The 16,145-nt window shown below is 44.0% G+C and overlaps 1 protein-coding gene across 3 annotated transcripts in view; it reads right to left on the bottom strand.

The window, feature by feature from the left end:
• The window catches only part of LOC126521422 (uncharacterized), a 198,266-nt gene extending 182,330 nt beyond the window's left edge, over positions 1–15,936 (bottom strand). For 2 of the 3 annotated variants that reach the window (XM_055066002.2, XM_055066003.2), the window contains exon 1: positions 15,110–15,931. In XM_055066002.2, the coding sequence (XP_054921977.1) occupies positions 15,110–15,155 (46 nt within the window). In that variant the 5' untranslated portion in view covers positions 15,156–15,931. Of the gene's footprint in view, positions 1–15,109 lie in introns of all 3 variants that reach the window. The other variant, XM_055066004.2, reaches the window with a different exon arrangement.
• Positions 15,937–16,145: the final 209 nt, after the last annotated feature.

The raw sequence follows: 16,145 nt of genomic DNA, 5'->3' as shown, positions 1-16,145 counted from the left end.
AACCACTGGGCTAAACTAGCGCCTCCTATAGAAAGCAAGCCTGCGCATTTTGCTTTATGACATCAATTTCCATTGCGAAGCTCGGCGTGACGAAATGGGTGACGTCAAAATCACCGCGGCTTACTTGGCAGCATCCACATTAGATTATATGGCAGTCGGGCAAGGTAGAATGAAGTCACGGATTAGATTATCTGCACTGATCTTGTGCTCTTTAGAAGGTGTTGGCCAAGCGTCTAAACACACTCGCTTGACCGCGAGGAGTTCAAAACTCGAAGAACCGCTCAGCGGCGTTCAATTGGACGTTAATGCTCTCGCATTCACAGCTCATAAGAAGTGCTTAGATGTCCTCCGATTTTTTTCTATATTCTTCGGTGTCGTCCGACATGTAACTTTATCCTCGACGGTTGTTTGAAACAAATTGGGGACGAATTTCACGAACGAAATCAGCTCAGGGAAATATCGATGTATAGTTAGCTAAAAGTGTTCCCCTACTGCTTCACTTTATTTGTTTCTTTTCTCCATCTCCCTCTTGTACTTTCTTGATCCTCCGTTTCATTTTATATGGTCAAAGCACACAGGTATATTGTAAAACGCTTTTATGCTTTGTCTTTTGTAAAGATGCGTTTTCTGCACAACGCTTGAGACTGCTGTGATGCACGCTTTACAGACGGTTGTAATGAGTGATGGCTTGATCCAGTGGGCGCCAACATGAGCTTGAAGAAGTGCTGGAAACTTCTCTGGCGATTGCTAGCCTGGCTCTCGCGATTGAAGCGTAGTAAGCATGACTGCAAAATGCCAAAGCCACAATTCAAGAGAAACACGAATGTTAACTCTTTTTTCGTCCGTACAGTAAAGCCACCAGAACAGGTTTAGCGAAAAGCAACTGTCCTATGTAAGTAAATAAGATGTGCCCATTCGATGCCACAAGCCACCTGCTATAACATCCTTGGACAGTGCGTGGTAATTTTTGAATAAAAATAAATGATAAAAGAATCTCGACAAGGTTCGTTTTCCCGACTTCTGCCTTCTTTTTCATCATGCGGGTACTACGAAGCCTGTGAAAGGGTTTACCCGCTGGGGTGGCGTAGTGGCTACGGCGTTGCGCCACTAAGCCCAAGGGCGCGGGATCGAATCCCGGCAGCGGCCGCCACATCTAAATGGGAGTGAAATGCAAAAAAAAAACGCCCGTGTGCCGGGCATTGGGTGCACGTTAGAGAACCCCACAATGCCAAAAGAAATCCGAAGTACCTTAGTACGCCGTGCCTCATAATCAAATTGTGGTTTTGGCCCGTAAAAGCCCAGAATTTCATTTTAATTTGTGAAAGGCTCTGTCATTGGTTAGCGTCTTTTTTTCACCTTGTTTCACCTATGCAGCACAACATAACTTGTGATGTTCCTGTATGTATAACTGACTGCAACACAGAGGTAAAGACAAGAGGAGGTGGGCCGGAAATCGGCTGTCGGTAGAGATATGGGGAAGCGCTAATGCAATCGTAGTAGGGACGAGATGTTATACTTTGATAGACGTGATGTTAGATATTGGAGGAGAAAAATGGCAGAAGAAACGACGCTTTGTAATACGACGGCCTTTCGTTAACACAAATATTGTTACAAGCCATTCCTGTATATTGGAGAAGGTGCAAGCAAAGGGATGGGGGGGGGGGGGGGGAAGACGGTGGGGGTGAGCCAGTCTACGGCGGTAGCCGACGCCTCACCCACCCGCCCAGCTACAGAACCACGAACGCCTACGTTAACGGACGGCGGGAGCTTCCCCCAAGCATTGATTCACCTTTGGTAACCGGGCGCCTGGCTGGGAATCACTTGTGCCCTTTTCAGCGGTGGGTGTCCGGCGGTGGGGTTCGAGCCCAGCACCTTCAGCACCGGGCCGGACGCCTTAGCCACTTTACCACGGCTTCGGTATACATAGCTAACAATTTTAATTAAAGATTTTCGAGTGCTGTTCAAGACGCTTTGTATAGTGAATACCAATGAGACAGCATTTCCGCAATTATATTTAAGTCTTTCAGGTTGGAGAAATAACTGGGGGAGACGATACAGAGCAAAATAGGTGTTTGCGAATCTGTGCACACTAGTACAGATATTGCCGAGGACATGTTGAATGATATTACTTCAATGGCGTGTAACAGAAATCATCTAACTAACTAACTAACTAACTAACTAACTAACTAACTAACTAACTAACTAACTAACTAACTAACTAACTAACTAACTAACTAACTAACTAACTAACTAACTAACTAACTAACTAACTAACTAACTAACTAACTAACTAACTAACGAACGAACGAACGAACGAACGAACGAACGAACGAACGAACGAACGAACGAACGAACGAACGAACGAACGAACGAACGAACGAACGAACGAACGAACGAACGAACGCATACACTGTCAAGAAAGCAAGTAAGCAAATACAGAAAACAAAACACTCTGTCTTAAACTAAAAAGAGCAAGCACGTCCCTTGGTTACACAACACACGCCACTGAAATTTTTTGACTGCGTTGAAAGAACGTGGACATTTTACTACGATTGGAAAATCACGACTGATTTCTTTCGTAGTCTTTTTCTTCGCTTGCCTAGTGAATCTCCTGAACACCGAGTGCAATCACTGATGCATTCCTCGTGCTCTGACTTGGAGCTTTCACTTAGTATTAATGGAAAATCAATACGGACTCAAGCGACAGCATGGGCTTCTCACTTAGTCATGTGCTACGCTCACCGTTTCAATATCGGCTATCCATATTTCTTTTTCGCGAAATTAGAGCTAGATGAAAAGAAAGAAAATACAAGTGTTAGGGAAGAAACCTTAATGCAAAGTCACGAGTAGTACAAAGGTGTCGATAAAGCGTTGATTGCATAAGGAGACGGCTTTGGAGGAGCAAATTATTCAGGATAATATTAAAATCTGAAACTGTTTTACATGAAGCTGGCCTGAATTCGCTACCACTACACGGTACGTTTGATTGTGCACTGTAGAGAATTAGCATATCTTAACACATTAGCATATGCAGGCGCTGGCGCACCGGTGTACTAACGAATATTAACGGGCGACAAACTACACGCTACTACTACGAAATATTAAAAAAAAATATTGGCCAGAAAATGAATAACGGACTCCACGAGTAACCTTGAGGCACCTGCGTGTTGGTACTATATGTTTCCAGAGAGAGACGCATTGCCATAAAGCGACACGCTCGCGGAAACAGCATCGCTTGTGAAGAACTTTACCGAACGCGCGTTTTTTTTAATGAATGAATGCTTTATTCCAGCTTCTTGTACACGGCATTTACAACAACTGGGGTCGACGAGAAAAAAGCAGTCTTCCAACTGCTTGACAGGCCTCGCCAACCTTGGAACTTGGGAGTGGTGACAGTAGTACAATAGAATCAGTGATTACAACGAAAGCAGAAGCAAGCAGAATAATATGCCAGTATGGTTTGGCATAACATACATAATACTTTTCTCGTTTCTTTTTCATTTCATTTATTTACTCTAAAGACCCGGAATCGGGTAATCTCAAAATAATAATAACAAAAGAAAAAAAGAAAAAAAAATCTAGAAACTAGAAAAGTAAACAAACAAGTAAACTGATTTCAGTCTACATAAAGCTTCTAATGGTAACATATGGTACAGAATGTATGTGCTGATAGAACTCGTTGTTTAAGCAGTCTGGAAGTATATATTTTAACGTTTGGAATCCGTTGTTCATCATACATCGAGGTATGATAAAAGTGTATTCTGTGCCCATTTCGTATGATGTAAAACGCGGCAAAACTTTCACAATACGATGCGAAAATGGGTCATTTCGAGTAGTAGTGCTTTTATACAGACACGCAAGCCTATACGCGAGGATAGTATGTACAGGCACAGTATTATACAGTAGGCGTATGGAACGGATTGGGGTACTCTGTGGAACGTTTGCGATGGCTCTAAGCATTTTCTTTTGGATAATTGAAATCTTTTGAATGATTGCTATTTGTTGTGGTTGCCCAGACTAGGTTGCAAATAGTTCAGATGCGATTGAAAGAAAGCGTAATAAACGTTCAATTTCACGTTAACAGGCAGAATGCCTCGATTGCGGAACAAAATGCCGACAAACCTAGACAGATTCAAGCAAGGTTTACCTATGTGGCCATCCCAGCACGTTGTGGGCTTGAATATTACACCGGGAGATATAAATTCATGTACATATGCAATGGTATTTTCATTCAGAAAAAGTGGTAGTGGGTCCAGCACATTTTCCTCTCGGGAACGGAAAATCATGGCCTTTGTTTTTGCAACGTTAATCTTTAACGAATTCACTGCGGGCCATTCTGCTAAAGACTTCAAGACGTTGTTGGCCATTTCACTTAGTCTCGCGATATAATATGCGACAAAAAACAAAAAACAATAACATTGCAGTATCATCTGCGTATAAGATAATTTTACCTTGCTTGTTTATGGTAATTACATCATTATTGTATACATTAAACGAAAGTGGTCCCAAAAGGCTACCTCGCGGCACATCATTCGTAAACTATACAAGTTTCTTGTTAATATAAACATCTGCGTTCTATATATCTCCATTTCCAGCAGCGCCACAATGTTTCTTATTATTGACTGTTTAGGTATCTTATTTTCAACGAAGGGAGTACCGCAACACGATAACTTTTCTAACGTACCGTGGTTTAACCTGGCTTCATAAGATGCGCCACTGTTTCCATCGACACTTGCAGTGTCAACGCATACAAGGTCAGGCTAAACACAAAGAATCGACGTTCTTCTCTTTTTCTTTCCTGGCAAAACATTTTATTCTGTCTTGTAGCACGGCAGACTAATATAGGTAGACTTATAAATGCCGTTCGCGTATACTTATAACGGTAGTAATCATTCGCATAGTGCGCGCCTCTCGAGAGCGTGCTCAAAGAGCACCGTCAGATCGAAATGCCCTACGGAACGAATAACTTAAGTTCTAAACAGATAGTACGTCCCAAAGAACAGCACCGGCGCGAAAGCTGAGTTCGAAGTTCGGAGCAACAGCTGCCGGAAACGATCTTCCACTACGCTGTGAGCGGCATATTTCGCTGAGCAATAACACGGTATGGTCTCCGCCAGCCAGAAGCGCCGATCATCATCGCAATAACTATGATCAGTCACCGTCAAATCGGCACCAATATGAATGCCCCTTCGGAAGATCTCAAATTAACCCTACTTGAGGCAGTCGACTCGAGCGTATGCCTGCGAAATTCCTGGTCTTATAGCGCAGTCTAATCCTCCTCTGTTATAGACAGCGTCTTGCCTATCATGGTACCCATTCTGTTACTCTAAATAGACGGCCGGGTATCTCCCCAACAATCTGGATACCCTGCCAACCAATTATACACCCATGATAAGTTAGACTGCTGTTCGCATTAACGCTGCCAATAATCTCCGAAGGATGGATTCACCGGCACTTTTTTTTTCTACTTAATCTCATCGAGAATACTATAAGCGAAACCGTTACCTCTTTTTCATATTTACTGCATTGCTCTGTCTCATTATCTGTTAACCTCCCGTGTGTCATTTCCCCCTACATCTATCGCTGCGCCGACCTTTGACTGCGTTCACGTTTCTTTGCTAATCTACAAGTTGAGGCTCCATTACGCGAGCAGGTATTGAGTGGCAGCTACATGGGGTGTGGCCTGATAAAAAGCATGCAAATGCGGAACACTGAAATCCCTGAGTAGAGTTGAATGCGAGTAGCCGCACAACGCCTTCGGCTTTGGTTTCAGGTGTGCCGCTTTGTGGCAACCACTGCAGCCTGGCGCGCGCGCGGAGTTTTAAAAACTCTCGAGGTAAGCCTGCAGCGCTCTCTGTGGAATGCGGTGTGACTTGACACCGATGGTGGCGTGGCGCTCGCGAATGGATCGATTCTTTCGGATAGCGCTTTTCCGGGAGAACGCCAGATGGCACAGTGAAACCGCAGCTAACCGGAGCTGCGTTACGAAAATCGGCACACACAACTGCTTTAGATTTTTGCGCCGTATAGTTAAATTGTGCAATTTGGGGTCCCCTTTACTAACTCTCTCTCTCTCTCTCTTTCCCACACATACAGGCATAAAGAAAGACAGGTAGACAGATTGACAGGGAGACACTTATTTCAGCTTGAAACTTGTAAGTACATACTACACCCCGCTACAGATCTGACCGCTCTGTTTATTTTGTGTTTACAGCTCTGAAGTAACACCTTGTTTATACTTCACTGAAATGGCAGATTTATTAGCCAGAACGCCCTTAAGTGGACCTTTGATTCCTGTTTTACCAGATACAGCTTACATCACTGCATCGAGACACGGGAAATCTTGTTTACAAAATGACTTAAGTAAATTTTCGCAGATACCATCTCCAGGCTTTCGGCATCTCGGATTTTGCTGGAATAAATAGTGGTGTCCCTCTCGGTGATGGGAAGTTACATACATCAAACTACGCTGTCGCATCCCGCAACTGAATTTTTATTTATTCAGAGCTGTTCTGAGGACGCCCCCGTTATGCCACAAATGTAAGGAAATTGGATGATTAGACCACTACATTTAATCATGTAGACGATATTCACACCCGAGATAGATATTACTCGAAGCTCCACTCTGCAAAATTGGATTAGGGTTAAGTATATCAGTATTATTATAATTTGGGACCTCGACACTAGGCTATAGTCACCGAAGCGTTTGTTCCGCAGTATTTGATTATTTAACTGATTAACATAACGATTGTCCTGCTAACTATTGCATCTTTATTCTAGATATCAAATCTGCATTCATTAAACCTGAATCGGTGTCCCTACATTCTTTATTAACATTACTTTCTTCTTGACTGTAGCTTCTTTTAACATTCACCTTTCAGTTAGTCTGACTGCTCGCTTGCATGCTAGTGTATTTATTGCATGATCTGTTTTTTACTTCTTTTACTTCGCATTTATCGTCTTCAAATAAGAATTTTCTTTAGCTACTTCCTGCCGCCCGATTCTTGGGCTATCCCCCTTAGTGGTTCCGAGCCATGACAAAGGATCATCATCATCATCATCATCATCATCATCATCATATCGACGAAGAATGATTTTTGAAGTGACGAAGATGTCAAGGAAGCTTTCCTTTAACTCGGTTGAAATCACAGCAGGAAAAGTTGATGAAGTATGGATATTTCAGGAAACAACGTTAATAGCTAATGACAGAATATTTTAGTCAAATGTCTTTTTGCTCTTACGGTGGTATATAATTTTTTTTAACGCACCTTATCAGCGTCTTCGCAACTTTTGTTATCTGCATTTATTCTTCTTGCCCACGATGTTGCCACGCGGTCATGCACAAACTGGCCTATTTATTCAGCAGACAGAGAAGGAGCAGCATTTTTTTTTTTGTAAGAGATGTGCTCACTACAAGTACCGCAATAAATCACAGAATAAGGCTCGCAAGAGCTCTATAAAACTAGGTTAGTGGGCGAAAATTTCGTTGCAACCAAATAATGGAACGTCTGCAATTGCTACGCGCTGTCGTGTTCATTATAACTAGGAGCGTTCGAATATTGAACTTTCATACCCGAATCGAATACGAATATCCAAGAAAAAAAAACTGCGTACATTCGTATATCGAACCAAATATCGAATAACTTTGAGAAGCACCACGAATTATGACGTTTGTGCGGAGTCTGTTTGGTAAAATGGGTGGGGCTTATAGACGAGTAGACTGAGACGTGCACGTATTGTCATTCCCAATTATACGGCCGTGCAACTGCGCAGCTTGCAAATGGTAAGCAACTGGTTTCGATTGTCTGGGGCACCATGACAACGACAGTATTGAAGCCAGGGAACAGCTTCTTATCAGATGCACGTACAGGGTTGCGTCGCTGAAAAGGAGAAAAGTGCGATACATACAGCGAGGGTTGCACACATGCGGGGTGGGACTGCCCAAGTAATGAAATCGGAACAAATTCGTACGCAGCTGGCATAGCGGGATCCATTCTTGTTGAATGACTGGAAATGACTGAGCAGAAGCTTGCTGGCCCGCGCCTGCACTCATAGACTTGTACCCCTGCGAAGCAACCACAGCTATCCTGCAGCAGAATCATTCGTAACAATCCTCACACCTCTTTTTTATGTCTCTCTCGAAATTCAAAGCGCGTTTATCTCATATATTCGAATAATAATAATAATAATAATAATAATAATAATAATAATAATAATAATAATAATAATAATAATAATAATAATAATAAATTCCTTATTTGCGGATTTACGGGGTACACATATGGGCCTGCCAGAGCAAACAGATGGCCTGGCAGCAAGGGACAAGTCAGAGCATACACCACCGTCGGTTCACATCACGAGAGTAGCTGGACTAAAGCAGGAAGAAAAGGAAAGAAATCAAGCATACAAAACAAAGATAACCGACCTTACGTCTTTTCGACTGCCTCAGGAGAAGACATTAATTGGGAGGTCATTCAGAACACTTGGAACATAGAAAGCACGAACATGCGCCCCGTATCTAGCCTGCACTCTGGGCAAAAGAAAAACAAATATTCCACAACGCCAAATAGTAAATTCTTGCATCGAGTACGAATATAGAATAGCAGGGACTATTCGATTCGCATTCAAAATTTCGAGTATTAGCAAACTTTTACTTATAACATCTGAAATGCATTTCCGTGTAGCCTATAATTTTCTAATGTGTGCCAACTTCTACCATAGCAAGTTATTCTCGGCTATGTATGCACACATATATCTGGCCTAGCAAGCCGTACGTGCACCGTTCAACCACTTGCTTGAATTCATGCCATAGTTTTCCAGTTTCAGATTTTCCGAAAGTTCAGCTGAGCTTTAAGTTTTATTCTGACATACCCGGAATGTCTAAGAGCTCCAAATCTAAAGTCAAACACTAATACCTGGAGGGGTCTCTAGGCCCCTGTGACACGCTCAGCTTTGCCGAAGAAAAAAAAAAACCGATTACAGCACCTCAGGCGCCACAAGAGGTGAAAGAGGCATGACAGGACCTTAATAAAACAATAGCAGGTATCCGCATACATTACCGAAGCATCTTCCGATATATAGAAGCCCACGGGAATCGCTTACAAGTATGCTGAGAAGTACGAATTGAGTAACTTTCTAAAATATGTACTTGATTCTATGTGCAGTGATTGACAAATTGTGGCACATGGGAAGTGATCAAGCAACACTGGTGCGATAAATGCAAGCATTTGAGTACCGTAGCATGTTCTAGTTCTTGGGGTGATAAACTGTAAATGTGCTGTACGCACTACGCTTCGCAGTTAGGTTGTTGTCCGAGATTGAAACTACTTTCACTTGAAAATAAAAAAAAACCTTTTGTATCGTCTGCTAATATAGTGCATGTGTGCATGAAAGGAATGCTGATAAATAATTTTATGTACAATGCAAAGAAAATCGGCTCTATAACATAGCCTTGAGGAACACCATACCAAATAACACCTAGATTCGAACGGTTCCTCTGTATTTCAGTGAACTGGCTGCTATCACTCAAGGAACATTCAATAAGACCTAAAAATACACATTTCATGTTTTCTTATCAAGATATCATATGATAGAATCAAATGTGTCTCTACAGCTTAGATATATCCCGGTGTTTAGAAGTTGCTTATGTGTGTTATTTATAATAGTTTACTTAGAATGCTAAATAACGTCTTCTGTTGATAAAATTTTGTAAACGAAACTGGTCATCTCTGATCACTTTATGCTTAAACAAAAACAAAACAAGATACCATTTATAATGTGTTCAATGACTTTTGAGAAAACGGGTAGCAATGAACTTGTAATATAATTATTTCGATCATTCATTGTTGCAGCATTACGATGAAAAAGAAAATTACGGTAAATAAAAAGAAAAGAAAACAAATACGTGTGGTATCATGATAGAATACTGAAATATACCCGTCTTAAATATGAAATGTCAAAGCATCAAGCGTAAGCAAGTGTGAAATAGACATAAGCAAGCTTTCTGTTGCTGCAACTAATAGTGCATCATTTTATTTTATTACTTTAAAAACCGCACAGGAGCATCCAGTGAGGTCACTCGGCATCCCGCCACCCGCTGTACGTGGCTACCCGACGTGTCAACTCCCCACCCCCCTCTTCTGCCATTTCCCGCCACGCATAGTTTCGTGAATGGAGCAGCCACTTTCCAGAGCTTTACGAACGAATATGAGCTACGAGCTTTCTGGCCTTCAAGCCTGCACACGGAAGCGCAACGTTGAGCATGCGTGCAAAATTTTGAGCGATGGAGTGAGCAAATACAATGACACCATACATTTGACGGTCAACTTCGCTTTCTTTACGAAAGTGGAAAGAGACGAGCGAGTGTTGAATTTGTAATCTCTCTTCCTCCCTCTCCGATGCTTTCGTATTTCATAAGCAGCCCAGCGGAGTGTCCTTAAAACAATCGCATAACGAACAGCAGCTCTAAGCCACTCGTGCGCGTCGCTCCTCGTACGACGCTGCAGGCGTCATCACGTCTCGTGCCGTGTACACAAGTGCCTGAAAGCTTACACCACGCACGCCGTACCGCCAGCACTTCTTTGCTTCTGCCCATTCTCTTCACCGGTTCATTCAGCTGCCCCGGCAGTAAAACACGTTGTGGGGCAAGTTGGTGTATAGCTTTCAATAGATGCGTCTTTAGACAATAGATGCGTCTATCAACACTAGGCAGGAACAAAGACAGGAAGCGCCTTGCCCTGTCTTTGTTCCTTCCTAGTGGGCCGTCACTGTTGGCGCTTCATCTATTGAAAGACAGCTGCCCCGGGCGCAGAGGTTTACTGAACTCGGTTAAGAGCCGCGGAGAACACTCGAATGGCGACCGCAGTACAGTTGTCGCTCGGTGGGCTGCACCCGGGAAAATAGCCCCCTCCTTCTCTCCCCCTCCTTCTCTCCCCATCGTGACGTCACTGAGGGCATCACATAAACTGTGGGTGCAGATGCATTCATTATGCATAACTTAGGAATCACAATACACGCACTGAGGTTCATTTCACCAATATTAGCAAAAACATCCTTTTGAAGAATGTTTAAAACTTTTTTTTTTTCCATATCTTAGAGGGTGACTGCAGAGTTAGTGGGACGGTAAAAACATGGAAGGCAGAGGTGGCGGAGGAAGCTGCCTTAGCACTGGCAATAGCCTCCACGGAAGCTAACATCGTAGTAAGCGACTGCAAGACAGCCGTCAAGAACTATGCAAAGGGAAGAATCTCGCCGGAAGCACTGAGAATTTTAAACAACTTTCGTGAAGATCGCGACATCCACATTATTTGGGCACCCGCACACTGCTCCCTTCCCGGGAACGAAATAGCGCACAACCTGGCTCGAGAACTGACAGGCCGAGCAGGTGACGCGCTACAAATACTAGGAACGGAGAGAGACCGGATGACCAGCTTTAACGAGATCACCAAACACTATAAATTGGGAAGGGCCCATTTTCCCCCGGCACACTCCTCGTTAAATAGACGGCAAGGGACGGCATGGCGCCTCTTACAAACAGATACATATCCGAACCCGGTGGCCTACCACCGCTACTACCCGGACCTTTACACGGATAGATGTAGATTCTGTGAAGAAAGGGCGGACCTACAACATATTGTTTGGGCTTGTCCTCGTACACCCACACAGAATAAAATAATTAAGACCAGAGAGCAGTGGGAGACCGCGTTGCTCAGCTGTGCACCGGAAGACCAACTCAAGGCAATCCAGCAGGCCGAAGATGCCGCCAGCGCCCAAGGGCTCGAGGCCGTCATTTAGGTAGAGGCCTAGGTCTCAAATCTGCTGTGCACAAATAAAGTTTATTCCTCCTCCTCCTCCTCCATATCTTAGCGCTGCCTTTGCAACAATAAAAAAAAAGGAAAAAATAGGTGTGTGCAGTATTTTCTTGCTTTGCTTATACTCTGCGAAGTACTGCTGTTGCTTAGTTCGGAGAAAGACCGCGGAAGAAAAAGGTCCTATTTTTTGGGGACCCTATGAAGTACTTCTTATGAAACCTACGGTTTTGTAGACTTTCTGTAGGTTTACCGGTCATCAAAAAAAAAAAAAAAAAAGGTGCGAAGTACTGTGCTTGAATTTTCGATAAAATGTACTATAGGCTGTACTAGAATCTGTTGCCCCGAGAACGTCTCCCAGGTTAACATAGTCCCCAAAGGGTCGTTGAATGTGTGGATATCAGTACTCTTTAGTATTCCATGTTGGGGGTTACAGTGAATTCTTTAGTCTTAGGCTGTACCGAAAAAATTCTTGGTAGACAGCAAGTCAAGTTGGAAGGGGGGGGGGGTCTTAAAGTATCGAAACTATACAGTGGGTTACGAGGAACGCCTTAGTTTGGGCTCAGGATTAACTTTGCGAACCCGGGGTTCCTTTAGCGCGCACCTACGTCTAAGTACACGAGCGTTTCCTTGCGTTTCGTCCCTATCGAAATGCGGCCTCCACTGCCGGCAAGTGACCCCGCGGGCCGCTTTGCAAGGCAGCACCATGTCGTAGCCATTCAGGCACAGCGATGGGTAATTTGGTTAAAAAAAAAAAAAAAAGGCAGAGCGTTGGCAAGTGGTCGCTACGTTCAGAGGAAAATACAGCACCGTCAACGCGATGAACAGTTTCGAACAACGAGGGATGCCTTGTTGAATTACCAATTGAACCAACTGAAATAAAGTCGTAAATTAATGGAATTAAGTAATCTTGGTTAACCCCCTTTCTTCTCGTTCACACACACACACACACACACACACACACACACACACGCACACACACACACACACACACACACATATATATATATATATATATATATATATATATATATATATATATATATATATATATAAGGCGTACAATCGATAAAAGCGGCTAAATTATTACGAACCAGAACCAATGCGAACAAGTTGGAAGTGCCCTCTATGGGAAGCAGCGTCACTTTTTCTTGGTGCAGACGCCAGTGGACCTCAAGATGGCGCGGCGCTCGAGCACGGATCGATAAGTCTCCCGCAACATTTTTCCAGCCGGATACCAGATGGCGTCTCGACACCGTGTCCGCAATGTTGGAAATTCGTACTTTATATATCTTCACTGTTTAAACTGGCCCCCTTAATTTATGCCCTGCCATAGGGCCTGTAAGGTTCTTTTGAATAAAATAGAGACTAGAAAGAGGCGATTGGAAGATTGGTGCAAGAAAACAAGGGAAATGACAAAAAACGGAGACGAACAAAAACAAAGTTCACAATAGGGGGTCAGAAAACTTGGTTATAGGAATTCATCGTGTTTCTTTTCTTTTTTTTTTTCTTTTGTAACCTAGGTAGGACATTAGGCAGCATAATAGCAAGAGCTTGGTGGCACAATCTACCACCCCGTTCCAAAGGGGACGCTCATAACATCCATCCATCCATTCACTACTAAAAGGCAAATACCACACACAAAAAAGTGCGCGCTACAGCATTTTGCGTTGTGATTTCAAAACTACCTTTTCATTTACCCCCGCATTCAGAAATGCAACTTAAGTTGACGGCCACGCTTCACTTGATTTAAAAGACGCGTGGCGTTAACACGCCCAAAGACGCTCACCGCATTTCCGTAGGCACATTCACAATAGGCTTCATTTAGATAAACTGAAGCTTGATCATCAAGTTAAGATGCATTTCTGCATACGGCAGTTGGTCTACTTCGTCGGTACGAGTCACCTACCAACGTACATTCAGGGAACGCCCCCTACGTGTTTGATGAACAATTGCACTTATATAGCCATGTATACACTCTATGTAGAGTTGCCGTGCCTACTCCGTTATCTATGAGCAAATCGCATTTGGCCCATAGCCCGCTCACAGTTAAACAAAGACATTGTGAAGGTATACGCCGACCCAAATCCGCGTACACGCAGATCTACTTGTTATCGTGGGTAGGCATGAGATTAGCAGATGACAACGGCAGTACTCACACTGTGGGAAAATCCTTAGTAGACAAATGTTATTACTAGTTAGGGTGCATCCCTATGCGAAATGCCTTGTGCAAGCTGGTGACCAGACAAAATATATTTAGGAAAATTTATTTCGTTTTGCAGTCTGCGTTATATTTGCCTGGTCAAAAATACGTTAAGTGAACCATCCTTGCGTGTCCGAGCAAAAGTCATCAGTGGATCACTGATTTTTACAGCAGTTTAAGCACCACCTTCTTGTACAGCCGATACGTCTCACGGACATTTTCTTTCTTCACAATAAGATAGCCGAAAATACAAAAAAAGAAAGCACTGACCGCAGCGCCCTTAAGTGACGCTTCAGACAATTGTCCCAATGAGATCGATGACGAGGTTTCTTGAGGGATAGATTCTTTGATTGACTCATAGTATGTAACGCCCTGGAGCAACGGAGTAGGTCCTAAAGGTGGAACAGTGAATCACACCATGCTATTTCTGACGACCGTGCGCTTCGCGCACACGTATGCACACGCAATTGCTAGAATTACTTCGGGTCATTTTACACCCTAGGAAAGTATAAATCAACTAGCCCTGTGATTCCTCGTACGTAATAGTGAGAAAGTAAAAATAAGCAGGATATAAGCAGTGAAAGCTAAGGCATAGCATGGTTAGCCTTGGTTAATATTGATTGCAAGTCCAGGTTAGTCTGGTTGTCTAGCTACGTTGCGGCGTTTTAGCCAGTCGTTCGGCGCGCTGTTCGTCTGTTTCCTGGGCGATTCGTTTCCTCTACATCTCGTTCCGATGTCGATTCCAGGCCTCCTCCTGCTTACCAGAATTGTGGCCGTCCATACTGCCGCCTCAACTGTGGTTGCGGCGCACGCGAGCTCTCCTTTTCAATCCTCCGACATGTTATCAGGCATGCGACGCAGCTGGCGAAGCGAACGGAGGCGAACGCAACGACGAGGAACGCGGTGAGACGTCATGTGCCTCCTCGGAGCACGGCCACGGCGATATTTCAAGTTGGCGGCCAGTAAAGCTTTCGCTTTAAAAGTCCAGATAGCTGCGTAAGGATTACCCGATACTGCGCCGGCGTGACTGCAGGAATAGTAACACCTTGAGGGGCACTGTTCATACGGATAGATGCATGCACTGCAGTACATTACTCACCTCCTTGGGCGTCCAGGCTGAGCTCCTTCCTGGCGTGTGTCAGCATGATGGACGGGCGGTTAATCCTCAGAGAGCACACTGGTCACTCCGGCGTGTCCGAGGTGACGGGGAGGAGCAGAGGAGAGCTCTCTACGGGCCGTGGAAGGACCGCGCCCTGGCACACATCACGAGCGGCATGCGCACAACCACCACAAGGCCGCGTTCACGCACAACCCTGCGAAAAAAACAAACAAACAAAAAAAAAAAAAAACAAATGAGAAACGGGTGACACGTGTTGGGTGCGACACGAGAAAAAAACAAGCTAAAAATAAAAATAAAGAAAAAAGCACGGACGTGGTATCTGTTTGCTGCGCGTATTTCACGGCCACCTTCGATCATAGGCGACAGAGGAGCGTTTAGTAGCGCAGAAAACACAGATTTAGGCACAGGTGCCTTAGGCACAAGCTGGCGCAGTACTTCAAACTAAATGTACAGTATTTCCGGCAGCGCCCGTGTGTGTTTGCCTGTGTCCGAGTTCTTCTGCGCTTTAAGATGTTTTTACGTCAACAATGAACCAGTTAGCTCCAATTAGCCTATACTCCTGCACAATTTGCAAGATTGTAACTCCCGAAACTGTAAAGCTCGGACTCTCGCTAATCGTTTACCGGAAGGACATACCATCCCAGCGGGGCTACTCTCTCAGCGATTCTAGATAATGGGACGCCGAAGTAGAAGCTACAGATGGCGCCAGGAAATCAGGAGCGCTGTCATACGTATACACGTGACCCTGCGCCGCGTACCCCTCGGCATCAGGTCGTCGTCTGCCCACTGCTCAGCACAGGCTCATACATAGAACGACAGAAACCTGCGCTACTTGGTAATTGACTCGCCTGATAACAAGTTAGGCGTGCCTACACGGGCACACGAAGAGGGAAAGGGACAAAACAAACACGAGTAGTAGTCTTACTTGTTGAAGAAATGTAGCTACGATGTTACACAGAAGCCACGGGGTCATCATCTTAACGTTCCTTATTAGTTGAAAAACTTATTGATATGG

This window comes from Dermacentor andersoni, chromosome 6 (assembly GCF_023375885.2).
Source record: "Dermacentor andersoni chromosome 6, qqDerAnde1_hic_scaffold, whole genome shotgun sequence".
Lineage (NCBI taxonomy): Eukaryota > Metazoa > Arthropoda > Arachnida > Ixodida > Ixodidae > Dermacentor > Dermacentor andersoni.
This window is presented reverse-complemented; position numbering and strand designations above follow the sequence as displayed.